Source organism: Mus pahari, chromosome 12, assembly GCF_900095145.1.
Source record: "Mus pahari chromosome 12, PAHARI_EIJ_v1.1, whole genome shotgun sequence".
In the NCBI taxonomy this organism is placed as follows: domain Eukaryota; kingdom Metazoa; phylum Chordata; class Mammalia; order Rodentia; family Muridae; genus Mus; species Mus pahari.
Genome location: NC_034601.1, coordinates 14532334 through 14554015, shown reverse-complemented (window position 1 = coordinate 14554015; position 21682 = coordinate 14532334). Strand labels below are relative to the sequence as shown.

Below are 21682 nucleotides of genomic sequence, written 5' to 3'. Positions count from 1 at the left end.
AGGACCTGGAAGGCAGAGGTGGAGGATCTCTTGAGTGTGAGGCCAGCCTGTTCTATAGAGTGAGTTCCCTGACAGCCAGGGCTAAACAGAGAAACCCTGTCTCAGCGAGAGAGAGAGACAGAGTCAGAGTTGGTCTATGTGCTTCACATTGGAGCTTCTCTGGACTGCTGTCTGCTTCACAACCGTAATGGTCTAAAGTATCTAGTCAGCCAGGAGATCCAGAGAAACCAAACATGCTCCACAGAGTACTGTGCAGCTAAGCTAGAACGTTGGGCAAGTTAGATGGATTGAATGCTGCTTGTTTTGTCTTGTTTCTGCAGTGTTATGTGTACCCATGCTAGGTCAAGGGCACCAGTACTCCTTTCAGAGGCAGGTGTTAGGGTAGCCCCTCAGGCTGTGTAGCAGCTATCCTTTTGTTCATCATCAAAATTACCGAGTAATGGAGCTGCGCAGATGGCAGTTCAGAGCAGCTCAGAGAAGGCAGATTTGTTTCCCAGCACCCACATCCCAGCTCATAGCCGTCCATGGATTCGGGTCCAGAGGATCTGCCCCTTCCTCTGACCTCTGTAGGTACCAAGCACATACATGGTGCACAGGCAAAGCACTCACACATAAAATAAACCAAATCTTTAAAAAGACTGATTAAGCTGGGTGTGGTGGCTGTTTTGGTTGGGATTACTAATGCTGTGATGAAACACTATGACCAAAGAAAGCATCATGGGAGGAAAGGGTTTATTTTCAGCCTCCACTTCCAGGTAATAATCCATCACTGAGTGAAGTCAGGGTAAAAGCTCAAAACAGGGCAGGAACCTGTAGGCTGGGGCTGATGCAGAGGATGTGGAGGAATGCTGCTTACTGGCTTCCTCCTCCTGGTTTGTTCAACCTACTTTTCTTATAAAGCCCAGGACTACTAGACCACACATGGCACCACCCACAATGGGCGGGGCCTTCCCCATCAATCACTAATTAAGAAAATGCCCTACAGACTTGCTTACAACCTAAACTTATGGAGGCATTTTCTCAATTGAGGTTCCCTCCTCTCAGATGACTTCAGCTTGTGTCAAACTGACATAGAACTAGCCAGCACTGTGGCACACACCTTTAATCCCAGCAATTGGGAGGCAAAAGCAGGAAGATCTCTGAGTTCAAGGCCTGACTGGTCTACCTAGCGAGTTCAAGGTCATCCAGGGCTACATAATGAGACACTCTCTAAATAAGCAAATAAATATATATTAATCTCTGTGCAAGAAGATTAAACTATGGGATTACAGTAGCACGTGACTCTGTTAGCACTGACCAGAATTTAGGGCGTTCAGTAGCTGTAGAAGATACACGGTTTTTAACACATTAATTTGATGTAGGATTTTTGTCTCATTGTTTACCTTATGATAATGCAAAAGTGATGTAGCTCAGTACAAATCAAATTTGTTTCAGTAAAAACACTAGTTTTAGTCTTCAGCTCTGGCCCTTAGATCTTGGACTCTTGGTATTATATTTCCTATGTCTCATTTATAATTGAAGGTTTACCATCCTTTGGTTCTCTGCTCAGCCCTTTCAGTGGATAGAGAGGGAACTAATGCTCTCTCAGAAATGATACCTGACTTTCTCCAGATCCCTTGAAAATGTTCTCCCTGGAGGAAACCCGCATCTCATGCTAAGTCTGCTGGTCAGACATCCACTGTCTTCATGGTCTCTCACCAAACTCAGACCCTCCATTCAGGTTGCTTACGTCTTCTATCCTTGGACAGCCCTGTTGGACTTTACAGGGAGTCCAGAAACCCCTCCCACTCTACCCAGTTGACCCGAACCAGAGCCCTTCCTCATCTGGCTTCCCTAGGGATGGGTCTGAGGCTGCCTCCATGCAGGAAGAGTGTGAACGCAGGGTGGACAGTCAAGCAACAGGGCCTCCTGACCTATTTTCATGATAGCCTTGAGCATCACCTGAGATGTACAGCCTTCCTTGCACAGTGCTATGCCTGGGCTTCCCACTGGGTGGCACTTTGTTTCCATTCTTCATTTGCTACATGATTAAACACAAAGATACAAATTAGATAGCAGAGACTGATGTTTGGGGTCAGTGGAATTATTCTTGTCATCTTTCCCTCACTCTGATGGGGACTTTTTTTCTCACATGCTGAAAAATAGCCTGAATACCCTGATCTGCAGGGTTCCACTGGGCTCCTTGCCTTGGAGCTGTCCCCACTGTATGGCCCCTTCTGTGAACTCAGTTGCTTTTGGCATCAGGCTTTTTTGTTTTCCTTGCAGTCGGCCATGGTGATGTTTGACCTGGCTTGGATGATGTCCAAGGACCTGAATGACATGCTGTGGTATGTAGCACGCACACATATAAACCTGGAAATCCTGCTAAACCATGTTGAGAGTCCTGCCACCAGCTAAGATCACTGTCACACATGGACAGTCCAGTGCTTCCATGAGTGTTAGGTGCAGCCCCTCTCTGGGATGACTTATAAGCCTAGTCTTCCAAGGGTTAAGTATGAGGCTGGGGGTGGTCATTGAGGACAATGGGGCTCCAGGTCAGCTCCTGTCTCTGCGCACTTGATGCTTACATAGCCTTATGCCCAGCAAGTACAGTGAGTGGAGGCTTGAGTGAGATCGACCTTGGTAGGCATTCTTGCAGCCCTGGCAGTGGTACAATCCAACTCAGAATTGTCCCTTTCTGCAATTTCCCTGTCAGACTGTAACCAGGGCCTTGAGCACACAGACCAGTGAGCCTCCCAGTCACTGTCAACTTGATTGATTTTGAAACAGGATCTGGCCCCTTGTTTGTGGTCCTTGTTTTCTCTGCAAGCAGTGTCCAAGGTCCTTCAGGTCTGCTCACCACAGTGACAGTTACACTGGGCTGCAGAGAATCAGGACAGGTTAGGACTTTGCCCTGCCATTGTCCAGGTGTAAAGATGTCCATCTTTTGGCCCCCACCCACTCTCAGCTCTTATTCCTATGCTATGCCTGTACTTAGTCCTAACTGGCCACTTGCCAAACAGCTGCTCCCAGCCAGGTTGGTAAGTGCTAAATATTTAGTTGCTTTGGTATTCAAGCTAAATTGGTTTCCTCCTAGATCCAGTAGCGACCAGTCTTAACAGGAATTGGCGAGGCCTGGTCCTGGGTGTGTGCAGTGTACCTTTAATAGGATACTTTTTTTTTACTGGATGGATTCCTTTATGCTTTCTTGTCTAACTTGTGATGAGTCCTTTAGGTCACTTGTTTACATTGGTGGCTTCTCTCTGACCCAAGTATAGTTTATGTCTACCCAAGCTTTGACCTAGAACTGGAAGACTGACCTTGTGTTTCTTCCAGTATCTCAGGGAAAACTTTCCCTAAGATTTCCCCTTTTTTAAAGATGGAAGGCGCAAATGTCAACATTTCAAAATTACAGTAGAAAAGAAGCCCAAGGGGGGCTGGTGAGATGGCTCAACGGGTAAGAGCACCCGACTGCTCTTCCAAAGGTGCAGAGTTCAAATCCCAGCAACCACATGGTGGCTCACAACCATCAGTAACAAGATCTGATGCCCTCTTCTGGAGTGTCTGAAGTCAGCTACAGTGTACTTACATATAATAAATAAATCTTTAAAAAAAAAAAAAAGAAAAGAAAAGAAGCCCAAGATAATTATTCACATATTGGTGGCAGGGCACAGTGAGTTTTGGGGCCATGCTAGCAGGACACTCCTGGACTGTCCATCAAATCACTTGGCTCCAGGACACATAACTTACCAAGTTCAGGCACCTTGTAGCTTTACCCCATCATTCCTTTCCTTCCAGGTGGGCCATTGTTGGACTGACAGACCAGTGGGTGCATGACAAGATCACTCAGTAAGTAATGGCCTCCGTTTGAGGGTAGCTCTGTGCTCTGCATGTGGCAGCCCCTGAGTCAGCACAAGGATTTGGGAAGCAGTATAAGTGAGAAGTCTTACAGAGGAGGAGGAGGGGCGGCTCTTCTTGCCTGGGCTCTGCCTTTGCTTATGGCCTAGCTTGGCCTCCTTACAGCCTGAGAAGTCCACTGGGTGGAGCCAGCAGCAGCAGCTGTGGCCTAGAGACAGGTACTAAGATGTAGCCTATGCATGTAGGGAAGGAAGCAAGGAAGAAGAAGGCCTAGGGCTCCTGTCATGGAGGATGAGTTTGATCACAAAACAGGAGACTTACAAGAGGGTTGGCAAGGAGCAGAGACAGATCCTCTGTGAGTGTGGCAGGCTCCCCTTCTGTGAACTCTGAACTGGGAAGGAGGCAGAGCTTTGAACAGGCAACATAGTCTCTCATTGTCTCCCTTGGGACTGGGACGCTGTCCAACCTCTATGGTTATCAAGTAGGACTTGAAAGAGAATGAAGAGGCCAGGCCTGAGCCCATGGGAGGGTCCCTACTCACTGCCTTCCACTTTTCACCTCAGTCCTTGTGCGTCTGCCCTCCGCATGGTCAGAAGTTTAAAAACTCAAAACTCAAGCTCTGGTCAGACTTCTGTTGCTTGGGTCGCCACATTGAGCCAACCTCCAGCCTTGCTGGGCTTCAGTCCCTTCTCTGGATGGATGGGGTTGTGGGTGAGATGGTTTAGGAACAAGAGCGCTTGGGCTCTTATGGAGAACTGGAGTTCAGTTCTCAGCTCAGCACCCAGGTTGAAAGGCTTACAGCCTCCTATAAGTCCAGCTACAAGGGTTCTGATACCTTCTGACCTCCAGGCACCCACCCACACATGGACACAAACAATTTTAAAAATAAATTTATTGTTTAAAAAGATGGCATAGGGCAGGCATGTAGGTGACATAGGATCTAGAAATGGCAGTACATGTAACATGGGAAACATATCCTGCTCTTGGCCTCAAGGGAGACCCTCTTGTTACCATCCCAGTTGGTGGCCCATTGAGACCTGGAACAGGACCTGCCTACCCCATCTGCACTTGCTGGCAATATGTGTGCTAGTCTGGACTTTGTATGTGGATTATTGTTCCAGGGTCTAATTGACTGTGGGCTAGACACCTGGCCAGCCTCCTTGGTGCTGCTCTCCAAAGGTATCTCAGTTCCTAAAGATGGGGCCTGGCCCGGCCAGAGAGCACCCTGCCCAGCCCTGTCTCTAGCTCTGTACCTAAACAAGCTTCCTCAACCCTCCTTCAGGAACAACTGGGAAGGGAGCTGGTTCAGCCTGCCATCCTTTCTTCCAGGATGAAGTACGTGACTGATGTTGGCATCCTGCAGCGTCATGTGTCCCGTCATAACCACCGAAACGAGGCGGAGGAGAACATGCTCTCCGTAGACTGCACCCGGATCTCCTTCGAGTATGAGTATCTTTGCAGCTCAGCTCCTTGGGGTTTAGGCAGTACTCGTGGCTGTTAGCATGTTGCTCAGCAGATGCTGTCTGTTCCGTTACTATGGTGATAGAGCCACCCATGTCCTCCTGTGACCAGTGTGATTGTGGTCTTTTTTCTGGCCACAGACGATGTCTGAGTCATGCCAGAGACTGCTGAGAGCTGAAGCAAAGTAGACGGCAGTCCCTGAGCCCTAGGAGTTTGAAGGAGAAGCAGGCACTGATGGGGACAAAAAGCACCAAGTGTCCAGTAGGGCGGTGGCAAGGCATCAGCAAGACTGCAGAGTCTATCTGATTGATTGATCCTGGAGGAGAGACCTGAGATGGGACCATGGTCTCAAGGGGATATATGCATGTTGGTCTGTCAAAGGGAGAAAATTGTTTAACTTCAGCTGCTCCCTGCATGAGTCAGAGCTCTGAGGTCTACTGTCCCCAAGCAGGCCCCAACAAAAGAGAGTCCCACAAATAGGGATGTCCACTAATAATTCTGGGTGGGTCCATACCAACCCAAGTTTGTAGGCCACTGTCAGCTCCAGGTAGGTAGTAGGCAGTGGGCACCACATGTGTTCCTTGACCTTGGACCTAGCCTCTGTCTGGTACTGTATCAGCACTGGTCCCTCCATGAAAGCCTGTACAACACCAGCTACACAGCAGCCAGGTTTAAGCTCTGGTCTGTGCATGGGCAGAAACGACTCCAGGAGTTCCTTGCAGACATGGGGTAAGTGACTGCCTTGCCTGTAGCCTCCTACCCTGTCTTCACCCTGCTGACGCAAAGCACCCCCACTCTGATGTGACTTCCTTGGGTGTGCAGTCCCTCCTCCATGTCCTAGCATATGGTCTGAGTGCACCTGTCAAGCCACCCCTGGTGGGCATGCGCAGAGACCCCATGGCAGGCCTCTTCCCTGCTGTCAGTGTCCTGTCTCATTCATACAGCTTGCTCCCTCCAGGCTTCCCCTGAAGCAAGTAAAGCAGAAATTTCAGTCCATGGATGTTTCCTTGAAGGAAAATCTGCGAGAAATGATTGAAGAATCTGCAAATAAATTTGGGTAAATGCTTTTCTGGATTATGTTTTTGTTTTTGTTTTCCTTTTTTCAAGATAGGGTTTCTGTGTAATCCTGGCTACCCTGGAACCTCAGTCTAGCCCAGACTGGCCTGTGCTGGGAATTAAAGGTGTCACCCACCATGGCCAGCATGGACTACACTTTTTAGAAACAGGGCTTCCACCTTAACCATCCACCTGCACGGATGCAAGAATAAGAGCTGGCCCCAAAGATGTACAGACGACTGGGATTGAGTCAAGCCTAACGGAATGAAATGTTGAGTTTTCTTTGGATTACAAATGCACTTTCTTGTTGGGCAGTAATGGCACATGCCTTTAATCCCAGCATTTGTGAAGCAAAGGCAGATGGATCTTTGTGAGTTCAAGGCCAGCCTGGGCTACAGAGTGAGTTCTAGGACACAGGGAAACCCTGTCTCAAAAATCCAGAAAAAAAAAAATGCACTTTCTTGGGCTGGAAAGATGGCTCAACAGTTAAGAGCACTGTTCTTCTAGAGGATCCAGGTTCAGTCTACATGGCAGCTCACAACTGTCTGTGACTCCAGTTCCAGGGGATCTGACTCTCACACAAATGTACATGCAGGCAAAGCACCAATGCACATAAAATAAGAATAAATTAATTAATTTAAAAAGAAAAGTGCATATTGTCCCTCCAGAGGACAGGATCCCCTCACCCCCCCTGCCATCTCCATGTCTAGTGGTCCATAATTACTTGTAACTCCATCTCCAGAGTATCCTATGCCCTTTTCTGGCCTCTTTGGACACATGTACACATAGACACATGCATTCACATGGTAAGTTCATGGAAATAGTAAAAAGATATAAAATGCTCACTATATAGACCTTGTAGATCAGGCCTTGAGCTCACAGAAAGTCCGCCTGCCTCTGCTTCCTGAGTACTGGGATTAAAGGTATGTGCCACCACATCTAGCATGTTTAGGGTCTTTAAATTCTAGTACTATGATGTAGACAGATATACTGGAATCAAAAATAAGGCACAGGGGCCATAGGCAGGCATACTTCATCCTACCAGGTCTTCAGGTGCCACTGAAGCCCAGTACCTGCCTGCTCCTGCCTGGCAGGCTGACATTAGAGCATAGATGAGAACCTTGCCCTACCCTAGGCCTGATGGCTATGTGGTGTTCATTGCTGAAGCAGCTAAGGTCAGGGCAGTTGGCTTCAGGGCCTGCATATGTGCGTGTTTTGACCTCCCTCATCCTCTAAGCGATGGTCACAGTGAGCATTCTTGAAGATGGGTGAGTAACTTAGGATACCTTTTAGTCTGGTCTGGGCATATGAGCTTGTGTACAAGTTGAGAGTGATAAACACGTACATCGCTTCCTCCCTGAACAGGATGAAGGACATGCGTGTACAGACTTTCAGCATTCAGTTTGGATTCAAGCATAAATTCCTGGCCAGTGATGTCGTCTTTGCCACCATGTCTCTAATGGAGAGTCCCGAGAAGGATGGCTCAGGGACAGACCACTTCATCCAGGCTCTCGACAGCCTTTCCAGGTAATTGGTATGATCTGGGTAGCCATTCTGTGGCCTCAGCCTTACCCTGCACAGAGACCAATCACAAAGATGGTTAAGAGTGTCTATTGTATGGGAACTACAAGGTTGGAATCCCTACCGCTGAGCAAGCCGTTCCTAAACTGCTAACCCGGCTCCAGTGTCATTATTATTATTTTTGAGATAAGGTCCCTGAAGCTCAGGCTGGTCTCACGTGCCTTCGATATATAACCCTGTCTGGCCTCAAATTCATGCTTCTCCCCCCCCCCCCCCATGAGCCTCCCAAGGGCTAGGACTGGTGATGTATGTGTGCCACCATCCTCTGTGCCCTGGAGTCCTTTTCATTCCCTTGTGATTGTCCTTTTTCTCCCTCTGCCTTCTCAATCTCTTAAGACATTGTCATTCACCCTTGGTTTTCTTCCAGTTCTTCATTTTTCAATTCCTTTATCTCCAATTCTCCTTTTGTTTTTCAATCATGAAGTAGGACATTCCCAGTTGTGATGTTTTGGAGTTGTGACTTTCTGGTATATTTGCATGTCAAAGGTGATCTACTCCTCATAATCCTGGTTAGCCCTGAACTAGCTGTGTAGTTAGATCAGGTTGGCCTCAAAGTCACCAACATTCACCTGTTTCAGCCTCCCAAGTTCTGGGATTAAAGGCATGTACAACTATGTCCAGCTTCTCATTTGTCTGTTTTTGATGATGTGGTGACCAGACCACGATATTTATGTAAATATTTTTAATTTAATTACATAGGTTTTACAGAAAGGCTAATTCAGATTACTAACTCTGTAGAACTCAGTAGAACTGCTTTTTCTGTTGATTTTTGGCAAGGTCAAGAAACTGCTTTCTGGGTTTCCTCAGTTCTGTCTGTCTGTCTCCCCTCTCTCCCTCCCTCCCTCATAAATATTTAGTTTTAAGATATAGTTCTTGGCTGGGCAGTGGTAGCACATGCCTTTAGTCCCAGGACTCAGGAGGCAAAGGCAGGTGGATCTTTGAGTTTGAGGCCAGCCTGGTCTACAGAGGGAGTTTCAGGACAGCCAGGGCTATACAGAGAAACCCTGTCTCAAAAAACCAAAATACAGACAGACAGACAGACAGAATGTAGCCATAAGTTGTGGCTCTTGCCTGTAACCACAGTACTCAAGAGGTAGAAGAGGCAGGAGGCTCAAAAGTTGAAAAATAACCAGTTTGGGCAGAATAGTGAAAATAAAAGACACATATAGCGCACCCCCAAAGAAGAGCATGCCCAATACCCAGCACCGTGCAGTCTTCAAGTTCCTTCATTGCTTAGAAGGAGCTGTGTACCCCTTAGCCTCGCCTTTCAGCCCTCCTAGCACTGAAAACTACCTCTACAGACTGCTCTTGTTAGCATCTGTATGAGTGATGCTCAAGGTTCCTTGCATCTGGCTTCTGTAGCTTAGTGTAGTGGTTTATGCTTGTATAAGGACTTCTCTTTATCATAGATCATGATCCATTGGATGAATATTCCACACTCTGTGTACCATGGGTTCTTCTACCTTCTGACCATCCTCCTCAATTGTGTACAAGCTTTTGTGTAGTTGTGCTTTCACTTCTTGTGCCAGAGTAGAATTGTGGGGTCATGTGTGTTCTTGATGTAACCTTCTGGGGAACGTCCAGGCGGTTGCCATGGTGGCAGCTCCAGGTCCCACCAGCAGTGTTTGAAGGCTACAATGTCTTTACCAGCATGTGTGGAAGTATAAAGTGGTAGCTTGTGCTTTTGGTTTGTATCACTGTGGCTAACGATGTGTAGTGACTGGCCATTTGTGCAGCTTGTTTGAAGAGCTATCTATTCGGTTCTCCCGCTTTTAAGTTAGGTATTAATTTTGATGGTGTCTAGATCATCCACTTTTCCTTTTGCTTCTTGTGCTTTGGGTGTTCTTGTTTGTTTGTTTGTTTTTTGTTCTTTTTTGAGACAGGGTTTCTCTGTGTAGCCCTGGCTGTCCTGGAACTCACCTTGTAGACCAGGCTGGCCTCGAACTCAGAAATCCGCCTGCCTCTGCCTCCCGAGTGCTAGGATTAAAGGCGTAAGCCACCATGCCTGGCTTGAGTGTTCTTAAGAAACCATTGCTAAATCTAAATGACAAAGACTTCATTTTGTTTATTTCTGCTAAGCATAGTTTTTGCTCTTACACTGGATGTATGACTCTTTGGACATTAATTCTTGTTGTTAGTACAAGAAGGTATACAACTTTATTCTTTGTAAAATTTATTCCTACATTTATTTGTGTGCAGAGATGACAGGACAACATGAAAGGTCTTTCTTTCCTGCCACCATGCGGGTCCCAGGATTGAAATCAGTAAGCACCCCACTGACCTCCAACTTCACTCTTCTTCACATGGCCACGTGCTTCTCCTTGAGACATTTATTAAATTCTTTTTCTCCTGCCATTGAACTATTTTAATACTTGTATTAAAGACCAGTTGGTCATAAGCATAAAGATGCACTCTACCGTGCCAGCTCTCTTCCATCCAGCTAAAGGTTACTAGCCTTACACCAGGACCACACTGTGTGTTGATTGCTGTGGCTTTGTAGCATATTTGAACTAGGAAATGTGACTCTTCGAATTTTCTCTTTTAGGATTATTCTGCTCTTCTAGGTAGCTTGAATTTAATCTTGGGATCAGCAGCTCACCAGTCCCTGAAGAGGTCCGTTTCTGTTTTCAATCTCTAGAGTACTCTGTTTTGGGAGCATGTGGAGCCCAGGCTAGCCTTGAATTTGATATGTAGCCAAGGATGACCTTGAATTTCTAGTCCTCCTAACTCTGCCTCCCAAGCACTGGGATCACAGGCATACACTACTTCACTTGGCTGAGTATTGCCTTATTAACAGCATATAAACTTTATACTTATTCTGTTAAAATATTATCTTGTGTATGTGCACAGACACGTACTTGATGGGGTAGGTGTGTGTGGAGGTCAGCAGACAATCCTGTGCGATCTGATCTCTTCCCCCTTGCTGTGATTCTGGGACTGAACTCAGGGCGCTGGGCTGGCGCAGCACTCCTCACCAGCCCCTTCTCTTGTTAGTTTTTACATAACTATTTAGGTGTGTTCTCAGCTCAGTTTTGGTGTTCTCATAGCTGCTACATGGAAATACAAGCAGTCTTTGTGTCTTTATCATGTGTCCTTTCCCTCGGCCTTGTTGAACTCATTGGTCTAGTGGTTTTCTGAGGATTCCCTAAGCTTTTGGATGTAAGAGATCCCAGAGTCTCTGGATGGCACTGGTTGTGCTTCCTTCCCAGCCTGGATACCCTGTAGTGAATTTCCTTGCTTGCTGTGCCGGTCTGTCCTCCAGGACAGCAGTGTGGACCCGGTGCATGCTGTCTGTCTGTCTGTCTGCCTGCCTGCCTGCCTCTGCCTTTCTTCTTGTTTGCAAGAGACCCTGGGGTCTGGCGCATGCTAAACCCGTGCTTCCCGACCACTCTCAGTCCCATTCTTCCCTTTTCCTATAATTCCCTCCAGCCCTCTTGCCTCGCTGTCAGCAGTTCTCAGTGAGGGGCAATGTAAACAGGAGCTCTGGATGACTCCTGCCGCTCCACTGCCCCGGCTCCACACTCCTTACCAGGTTCCCTTGCACTGTAACATGGGTCCATGGAGTTCACTTTGTCCCCTTACACTCACACTATTGAGTAGTAGGGCAAAGCTCCCTCGGTCTTGGCATCCAACTTCCAATTGCCCTGCCTCTCATTGATCCCCAGCACCCACAGTGATGCGGGCAATATGACGGACTGGTGTCTCCTTGCAAGTTAGAACATACATGTTTGCTTCTGTAATCTATGTGTTCTGTTTTGTTGTCATGTGGTTTAGTGATCGTTTGTTTTTGTTTTCTAAATCTTTTAAAATTGTGTTTTGTGTATGAGTGTTTTGCCTGCAGGTCTTTGTGTGCAACACATACATGACTGGTACCTGTGGAGGTCAGAAGAGAATGTCAGTTTCCTAGAACTGAGTTATGGACAGCCATGAGCTACCATGGGAATGCTGGGAGGCAAACTCAGGTTCCCTGAAAGAACAGACAGCATTCCTAACCAGTGAGCCAGATCTCCAGTTGGAAGATGTGATTCAGTTGCTTCCTTTTTCAGATCTGTTTCCTGCCGATTTTCTCCCCAATTCTTTCAGCAAGTACTCTGTGTGTACATTTATGTGTGTGCATGTTTGTGTACATGGGCAGCCAGAGGCCAGTGTTGGATGTCTTCTTTATTTAAGTTCTCTACCTTAGTTTTTGAGACAGGGTCTCTCACTGAACCTTGAGCTCACCAATTCAGCCAGTTGGCTGGCCACACAAGCCACAGGACCTGTTGTCTCTGCCGCCTCAATGTGAGGGTTATAGGCGTGTGCCCACTGTACCTGGTTTTTTTACATGGATACTAGAGATGGAATTTAAGTCTTCGCACTTGTGTGGCAAGCACTCTGACTGAGCCCCTACATGTCGCCTCTTTCTTCCTACCTTGGTCTGGCCCTGCAGCTGCTGAGGCCCGCTGTCACCACTGCTGTCACCACAGATAGGTATTCCTACATCACAGGTCTCAGAAAACCTTCAGAGAAGGGAGAACATACAGTGAGCGTCCTGCTTCCCTCTGTGCCTTTTCCTCCCCTTGAATGATCTGTGATTTCACTCCTAGAGTTCAGGCTGAAGGCAGTTTCCTGTTGGCTGTGGGTTCCACTATGCCCTGTCCTCCAGCAGCCAACACTGCTATTAAAAAGTGGGAGTCCTTTCGATTCTTGGTTATTCTTGTTTTTAATTTTTTTAAAAAAAAAATTATTTCTGTACGTTTCTCAGGCTGCTATCAAGGTTTATGACCCTCCTGGGATCATCAGCACCTGGGTTTGATTGTTGTTTATTTGGAAATGTCTAGCTCTGTCACTAACAGAGACTTTCAGATCTGCTCTAGCTTGTTTCCTCCGTTGTACTGAGCTTGAAGACCAGTCGCTTCAGTTGATGGCCCCAGGCCCTGCGGCTCCACAGTTGCCTTTTGTACAGTTTCATTAGCCCTCCCGATGTCAGTGCTTCCTAATCTTACATTGCTGTCTTCCTAGAAGGATGTCCTGTTTTATAGCTGTGCTTTGAGTCTTCCGTGGATTTGCTCTGTGGAGTTGGTGGTAGCTTTTCTTGATTTCTGTCCTCTGGCATTTGAGTAAATGATTTCTTTCTTTCCGAAGTTTTCATTTCTGTCAACACTTCTGGTTTCTGACCTTTTTTTTTTCTAGTGTCCTGTTCTTGTTACAGGAATGTTAATGGTTGCCCAAATTTCTCAGAACATAATGGAGTCATTTTAAGTTTCATTTGATCTCTAACCATCTGTTTTTATTGGGATCTTACCGCCAAATCCCACCCTCACCCCACCCCTCTTCAAGCCATAAGTAGTTCTCAAATAATCTGGTGTTTTGTGTTTAGGAAGCTATGGAATCTTGACTGAGCCCTGGATGTCTGGGTATAGCTTGCTGGGCACAAATGCATTGCTTAAAGGCCAGTCCTACTTTTCTAGAGTCTTCATTTAAAATATTCCGAGAGGCATATTTTCTTATCTTTTGAGTGGATGTGGGAAGTCTTTATATTCCCCCCATCCATTGCCTAAGCTACCCAGTTGAAACCCTCCGAGTATCTTCTTGGGTCCTCCGTGTGTGATCTCTAGATTCCTGTTTTGTTTTGTAGCCCAGGCTAGCCTTAAATACACAATTTTTTTGAATGCTGGCATTACAAGTGTTCTCCACCATACCCATGTGTCTTCTGTCTTTTGACTTTCTTGCTCCACTCATCACTGTGTTATACTTTTTTAAATGGTTGCTCCTTCCTTTCATGTGAAGAGAAACTCAAGGGGGAGAGAAGATACATTTTTTACTCCAGGAATCAAGCAGTCTATTTGACCTTGGCATTTTAACAAGAGTACCCAACAAGCATCACATAAGCCCTGTATCTGCCCTGTTTCAGGAGTAACCTGGACAAGCTGTACCTTGGTCTAGAGCTCGCCAAGAAGCACCTCCAAGCCACACAGCAGACCATCGCCAGCTGTCTCTGTACCAACCTCGTCACTTCCCAGGGCCCTTTTCTCTACTGCTCACTCATGGAGGTTAGGCTTCCTTACCCGTGCAGCGCCAAGCCACACCCCCTAGTGACCCCCTCTGAGCCGCTGTCTTCCCCTTCCAGGGCACTCCAGATGTCACCCTGTTCTCCAAGCCAGCATCCTTGAGTCTGCTCAGCAGACATCTGCTCAAGTCCTTTGTATACTCGGTGAGCACTTGGATGGAGTGGGGATGAGGTGGCAACGGCATGGGTACTAGAGGGCAGGCATAGTGCTAAGCACATGTCAGGGGTGGCCTAGGGCTATCCACACTGTTCAGCAGCTGTGAGACTGGGTATGCTCCTTATTTGGGGCCATATTTTACCCCACCTCACCTCTAGGAGCTTTCCAGTTTCCTACAAGCTCTAGAATCAGCACTCACTAGTTATGTCGCTCGGATAAGTAGGAGGGGCCCCGGAAAGCTGTGGGGCTGGGGCTTAGGGTCATCTGTGGCAAATCAAGAAAAGATGGAGTTAACAAAGATTTGGATAATGTCTCTGTAGGTTTGTGGCCCTAGTAATACCTTTTTTTAGAACACAGTCTAACTCAGTTGGTATTTAGACAGGCCCTAACCCAGCTACTAGAGGACTTCTCTCAGGCATGGATGCAGAAAGGATAGTTGGTGGTGATTTCAGGATGAGGTTTATGAAGAGAATCAGGAAGTTGAAATTTACTCAGGCTGTGAGTCAGCCAGTAAAACAATGATGTTAATGTTCTGAAGATAATTAATGCTGTCTCCATGGGCTCTGCCTCCTCAGACACAGCCAGTCTTTGACCACAGCTATCTCAGGAAGACTGGTTATGTAGCTCAGTAGTGGAGCCTTGCCTAATATGTGTGAGGCCTTGGCAGTATATCTGATCCCCAGCACCAGAAAGAATTCCTTTGAGAAACCTGCAAGAAACAAAGCATGCAAGTGAAGTGATGTGTAGGCATTGCATTGGGTAATATAAGTGCTCAGAGATGATTCAGTGTAGAAGAGGGTATGCAATTATATATAAAATTATATATAAAAATTACACAAGTGATAGTGTCTTCATGAGAAACATGACACTCTTGGATTTGGGTGTCCGCAGGGGTCCTGGAACCAATCCCTGCCACCTGCTAGGAATGATTAAAATGATTAAAATGTCAAAAGAGTAACCAGACCAAACTAGAACTTTGCAATTCTGTTGGCTTCATTCAGATCTCAGCCTCAGGTATCAGTTGTGAGAAGAATTCCTCACCTCCGCACCTCTCTTCCTTATCTGTAGAGGACAGCCACTTCACAGGTCTAGTCAGTTATCGGACCTTAACTTAACACCCAAGTGCCCATTTCACATGCTGGGTCACACCTCAGGCCTGTGTAAACCAGGACCGTTAGTTGGTCACCTCGATGGTCACACCTCAGCCCTTCCGTCCTAACTGTGCAGGAGGTCCCCGTGAGACGAGAGTGCATGAATGAGTTTCAAGCAGAGGCATAGACTGGGAGAAAGGAGAACAGACAGGGGTGTTGGGAGGTGTTCCTAGAGACCTGGAGGTGGTGACTGGAGAAAAGCAAGGCTAGGGTGTGAGGAGGGTTGAGCCAGTAGGTAACTGGATGCTGAGAGCCAAAATATCAAGTTGGAACTTTAGCATATCCTCTGGCGACCGCATCCCCGCGGGCTTTAGGGGTGGCCTGATGCTATCAGAGTTGCTAGGTGCTGAGCAGTGCGCTCCACCCTGCAAGCTGAGAATGACTGTGCTGTGACCAAGAGTGCTCCTGTCTCCATAGACAAAGAATCGGCGCTGCAAGCTGCTGCCCCTGGTGATGGCTGCCCCCCTGAGCGTGGAGCAGGGCACAGTGACCGTGGTGGGCATCCCCCCAGAGACTGATAGCTCGGATAGAAAGAAGTGAGCAGCTTCTACTTGTCCTGGGACAACAAGGCTGAAGGCCCTGGTGTGTCAGCACATTGGCCACCAACTCTGCAGAGCCTAAGTGGCTTTTGCCCTTCAGTGTCTGTCACTGGGGCCAGGTTGGGAAGGGTCTGTTGTCTGTGGTCTGTCTCACAACGTGTCTGTCCTGTGCCTTTAGCTTTTTTGGTCGGGCATTTGAGAAGGCAGCAGAAAGCACCAGCTCTAGGACTCTACACAATTACTTTGACCTCTCAGGTGAGTGTCTCTACCTAGTGGCCACACTTGTGCCTTCACACCTTCCAGGCCAGCATTGGCCCTGGAGGGAGGTAAGCTAATAATGATGGAGGTACCCAGCTAGCAGTCCATCCATCTTGTCCTTCCAAAACAGCCCTCAGCAAAGCTGCCTTCCTAATCCTCACAACTCCTGCTGGGAAGGTACAGGCCTGCGTGCAGCCTCACTACCCTGCTCTGAAATCATCTCCCACCCCGAGGGGCCGGCTGTGGTAACTCCAGAGGCCAAGCCTCACTGGGCAAGCCAGTCTCCATCATGTACAAAAGGAAACAACACAGCCTGTGGCAACCCAAAGCTGGCACCATGAAGGGCCTTATCTGGGGCTCCAGCACGCTGCCCTGCGAGACAGTTTTTGCAACTCATCACACTCGCTGTGTTGAGTGAGTCAGAGAGTGAAAAGGCCTAGTTCAGTGACCACCAGAGAGCAGCACACAACTTGGTTCATGCTTGGCCAGACTTACCTTTTTTTTTTTGAGACACATGCTGTATAGCCCAAGCTGTTATAATTTTCCTGCCTACGCTTCCCAAGTGCAGAGTTATAAGCTTGGGCTCTCAGACTGGTCTGTCTTTTTATGTTGGTTTAGTTGGCTTGCTTTGATGTCTTGGTTTTTGTTTTTTGGGGGTTTGGTTGTTGGAGTGTTTGTGGGGGGCCGTTCCTGGTTTTTTTGTTTTTGTTTTTTTGTTTTTTGTTTTTGTTTTTTATTTTGTGAAGTCTCTCTCTATAGCTCTGGCTGTCCTTGTCTTATTTTTGAGATGGGATCTCACTGTGTAGATGAGGCTGGCTAGAACGCACTGAGATGGAAACTGCCTCTGCCTGCCAAGTGCTGGGATTAGAGGGCTGTACCACAACACCTGCTCCATCGTATTCTTGCTCCCTTTTTTTTTTTTTTTCTTCATTTCTTTTACTTTATGTGTATGAATATTTTGCCTGCATGCATATATGTACACCATGAGCATGCCTGTTGGATCTCCTGGAAATGGGATTATAGATGGTTGTGAGCCACTGTTTAGGTGCTGGGAATTGAGCCTGGATCATCCGCTACAAGTGTAACAAGTGCTTTTAACTGCTGGGCCATCTCTCCAGCGCCGCGCTGACACATTTTATAGTAAAACAGACTTGACTTAACAATGCACTGCTGCCAGTGGCTCACTAGGCTGCAGGGTACTATAGCCTGGTGACTTCCACAGGCTAATTCTTCTCAGTGCCATGTCCTTAGCTACACAGTTCCTTCTTTCTGAAACTCTCTGTGTATGTCTATGCCCTGATCTCTTCTTACAAGGCCACTGGTATTGTGGGTAGGGTACACCCTCAGCACCTTATCTTACCTGTTTGAAACTCCTGACTCTAGGTGTCATATTCTAAGATACTGGAGTTGGGGTTTCAACAAAGGACTTGGGGAAGGCAGCTCGCTCCATCACACCCCTCAGTTTCTTTTTAGTTTTGTTTTCGTTTTGTTGTGGTGGTGGTGGTTGGTTGTGGATAGGTTGGTTTTGTTTGTTTTATTTTGAGACAAGGTCTGTAATGTAGCTCTGGCTATCCTAGAACTTACTCTAGAACAAATGAGGCTGTCTTCAAACTTACAGAGATCTGCCTCCTGAGTGCTGGCACCGCTATGCCCAGCTACCTCAGTATTTTATCTGCGTCTCTCAGAAAGGGAATTACTTACATTACCATGCTCTGATACCCCAACACTAACTTGTCTATGTTCAGGTTGCCTACACTGTCTCAGGCAGGCTTCTTTGGGCCAGGCAGCCGTAGCTATGGCATTGTGGGGTTGGTCCACCATGAACAGCAGCTCCTGATTCCTGCCTGTGATGTGAGTGGGTTGGCCACAACACACCTTTGTTGCACAGGGAGGGTTTAGGCTCCCTGGATTCCTCTGAGGGTTGAGAACTGGAGGTAGCAAGTGTGGAAGTAGGTATGGTCAGTATCAGCCTGGTGGGCAAGGCTTTGTACTCTGGGGGGACTGGCCAGCAGCACGGAGTACCCCACTTGTAGCAAGCAAGCCCTCTTCAGGGTCTAACTTTGCTTTATCATACCTGTCTGAACCTGTCGGCCCTTCAAAACACAAGTATTGTGTGTTGGGTCCTCTCCAGAAGACACTGAAGCTGAAGTACACTACAGAGCAGGGCTGATGTGGCCTGCAGCACTATGGGGACAGGCATTAATGCCAGTCCCTGTCCAGGTCTGTATCAGGGTTGTCACCTGCTTGGTGTTCCCTCTGCTGCCTGACATTGTTTACCCCTGCATGCAGTGGAGTCCTTGCAGGATAAGGCTCTGGACTCTACAGTGTAGCCAACAGCTCTAAAGCAGGAGTACAGTGGGAAGGAGATGAAATCCAACACTGCAGAACCTTCCAGGCCTGCCAGGAGCCCGAAGTGTGGAATGCCAGCAGAGTTGTCAGCCTAAGGGAGGAGGGGGAGGCCACGTACCGTGCCTCGTTTCTCACTCCTCCCTACTCACAAGATGTTTTCCTTTCATTACTTCAGTAATTGAGCTGAAAGCTGAGGACCGGAGCAAGTTCCTGGACGCTCTTGTGTCACTGCTGTCCTGAGGGTAAGCATGGGCAGGCCAGGTCCTTGGGCCCAACTCCTGCTTTTGTATCTCTCAACAGAGGCGTTTATACTTGTGTTTCCCATCAGAACAAGGTCTTGAGATTTTCCCAGGAATGTCTGACTTAAGAATGCCAGCAAGGCCACAATGGAGCACTTTTGAGAAAGCTTAATTAATTAATTAATTTCATTAAGCACCTTTGACACCAACACCCCCCTCCCCAGAATGACCTCAGATTTTCTTTCTCATGCCCACACCATGGGCTGAGCATTATGTGTGACATACAGGTTATCTAGTACCAGCCCCAGAGGCCACCCAGAGTCTCTTACAGCCACAGCTACAAGCCCCAGGCTGGGGCCCACAGAAGTGGCACTCAGGGCTTTTCTGCACTCAGTCATTAATAAGAAAGCAAGCTGTTGGTTCTGCATGAGCTCTCAGCCCGCTGTGGCTCAGAACACCTCCCTAGTGAAGCCCTCCCTATTCTCCCACATGAGCCTTCTTTTTGAGGGGCCACATGGGAAAGTGGAAGTAGCTTTCTCCTATGCATGTGTGACCACCTCAGCCTCCATTTGGCCAAGCAGCCTTTCCGAGCCTGTGATATAAGGAGCTTTCAGGCTGAGGCTGCTCTATCCATGTTAAACCCAAGCTATAGGGGAACAGAATGGCCCCATGTGGCTCAGGAACTTCATTCCATCAGGATAGCATGAGCACTAGGGGCCGTATAAAGGAAAGTGTCTAGACTGGACCTGGAAATCCTTGGTCAGACTTGCAGGTAGTCAGCAGTGACTTGGGCCAGGTAAGTTTAACTTTAAATTAGTCTAACTCCAAAAAAGGAGCCCACGGGTGGCAAGTGTATACCGAGCTTGTGGGGAGCACATGGGCCAGGGCTGACTGGAGGCAGACCTCTCCTGCACTGTCAATAGCACAGCTGTGTGTGTCTGTAACTGGGAGGGGAAGGAGAAGATGTTGTTACATGATGGGGGAAGCAAGAGACTGCCAGGCAAGGGAAGGAAGGGGCCCTGTATACAAACCATGAAGCTGCCCGGGCAGGAGAGGTGGCCAGCCAGGGTCTACCAGGTGAGAAGGGGCTGGGTACTTCTCATGCAGATAGACATTCAGACTCCCTAGGGAGTGGGGGGGACAGTAAATACCTCAGTAGATATGGGGTGACCTTTTACTCCAGACTCACCCTCACCCTCTGTTGAAGCTGCTCAGAAGCAGCAGCCCATCACGCCACGGGAAGGCCCACTCTAGTTTGTTTGATGAAATGGAGAGAAAGGATGAATTTTAGGAAACTTATTTTTTTCTTCCAGAATTCAGCTTCTCCAGAAGTGACCTCCTTCTCCTTATTTATATCACCTGGCCACTATTCAATTGTAAGATAACATTTGAAATGTGAGACTATATGGTTTTTAATAAAATGTTTGATGCTCTAGCTCCTCTGGGTTTGTGATCTTATTGGTATTTAGAAGTACTCTGAGCCTTCTTGGGATCCAGGGAAACCTTGTTCCTGTGTCCTCTGTGCCACGTAGGAGGCACAGAGACGTCTCTGTTTAACCCTAGGACAAGGTCTCCCCACCTGCTCTCCTGGCCTCCTGATGGCAATGGGCAGAGACTGGGCCGGGCCCTTCAGTACTAAGTATCTTCACAAGCAGCGCCTGGGATGGCCACTGCCCAGCGATGCCAAGGACCTGACTCTGCCTGCCTGACTCTAGCAGTAGCACCATCTTGGCCACCCTTCCATCATGGCCTTCGGCTTGCCATAAAGGACCTCTTCAGGTGCCTTGTCCCTGCAGGCAGAGGTCACAGTGCTTTGCAAATAAGAAAGTATCAGGGGGAAGGCTAACTGATGAGTAGGGTCTGAACAAAACAGTGACCCCAGGCTCTGTCAACATTGCTCACACCCCACTCAGAATATTTCAACTCTAGTGGAACTCTGGCCTCTTAACACCTTCAGGGTAGCAAGGGTCTTAGAATGGTGGAGCCAACTGTCATTGTCCCTGGAGCAGGTAAGTACAGAGGTTGGATGGTGAACAAGGGCTGATTACCGCCTGGGGACATAGGTACTAGAAAAGCAGACATGGTAGAAAGAGATACCCACTTGTGGGCATCTGAGCTCCTAAGGAAGGTGGGATGGCACACAGTCCTAGAAGGAGGAGTTGTCCACAAAGGTTTCTCTCTTTTTCCCCAGTTTTGTTTTGTCGTAGAGTGCTTTGTTCTTTGAGACAGGTTCTCACTATGTAGCCTAAGCCATTCTAAGTGCTACTTCCTGTTCCAAGTACTGGTGAATAGTGTTAAGTTCAGTGTCGAGAAGCCCAGGCTGCCCTTCACGAAATTGGGGGGGGTACCGTAGGTGGGAGCTGGGTAGGATTGGCCCTCCTCCCTGGACCACCTATAGTGCCACCAGCCAACTGCCTTCACAGAGCCACCCTGGCCATTGGAAGAACTCAGGGCAAGCAGCTGCCCTCCCATACTCTGTACTGGGTAAAGACTTCTGTGGAGAGGGTACACCACCAGCCAAGTGTGCCAGCATAACCGTACACTGGCCTGCCAGGGCACAGGGCCAGATCTAGGGTCACATGTCCCCAAGCTTGGGGCTGTTCTTCATCCCTCCTGCACATGCCCCGCTGAACCGAATTCATCTCGATTCAGTGAGGTCCTCCTCTGAGGCTGTCTCACTGGGGCCCGAGCAGCCATTAGAAAGTCAACGTCCCTGTTAAGTTCCACCCTTGCCTTCTCTGTCCCCAATTCCAGAATCTGCCGAGTCTCTCTAAGCTCACATCCTTAGGTTTTAACCCCTTCCCCACTCCGAGGCACCCAGCCAGGCCTGAAAGACTGGGTACTGGATGTGGCCAGGGTTGGTGGCAGATGCCAAGCCTTCCTGCTGACTGGGCTTTGCATGCCTCACTGCAGCCCCTTCCAGAAGCCACTGTGCACTCCTGACTCTGGCCTTTTAGCCCAAAGAGAGAAACGATAAGCATTCTTTGGCTGTTGCTGGCTTTACT

At 48.0% G+C, this 21682-nt stretch overlaps 1 protein-coding gene across 2 annotated transcripts in view; it reads left to right on the top strand.

The window, feature by feature from the left end:
• Cdc45 (cell division cycle 45) overlaps positions 1–20107 on the top strand; it is a 35258-nt gene extending 15151 nt beyond the window's left edge. The window contains exons 7-18 of one of the 2 annotated variants that reach the window (XM_021208984.2): positions 2266–2327; positions 3778–3828; positions 5167–5286; positions 5896–6027; positions 6257–6355; positions 7720–7881; positions 13829–13967; positions 14045–14128; positions 15710–15828; positions 16010–16086; positions 18614–18680; positions 19991–20107. In XM_021208984.2, coding sequence (XP_021064643.1) covers positions 2266–2327; positions 3778–3828; positions 5167–5286; positions 5896–6027; positions 6257–6355; positions 7720–7881; positions 13829–13967; positions 14045–14128; positions 15710–15828; positions 16010–16086; positions 18614–18678 — 1110 coding nt within the window. In that variant the 3' untranslated portion in view covers positions 18679–18680; positions 19991–20107. Of the gene's footprint in view, positions 1–2265; positions 2328–3777; positions 3829–5166; positions 5287–5895; positions 6028–6256; positions 6356–7719; positions 7882–13828; positions 13968–14044; positions 14129–15709; positions 15829–16009; positions 16087–18613; positions 18681–19990 lie in introns of those variants that run through there. The other variant, XM_029544430.1, reaches the window with a different exon arrangement.
• The last annotated feature ends 1575 nt before the right edge of the window (positions 20108–21682 follow it).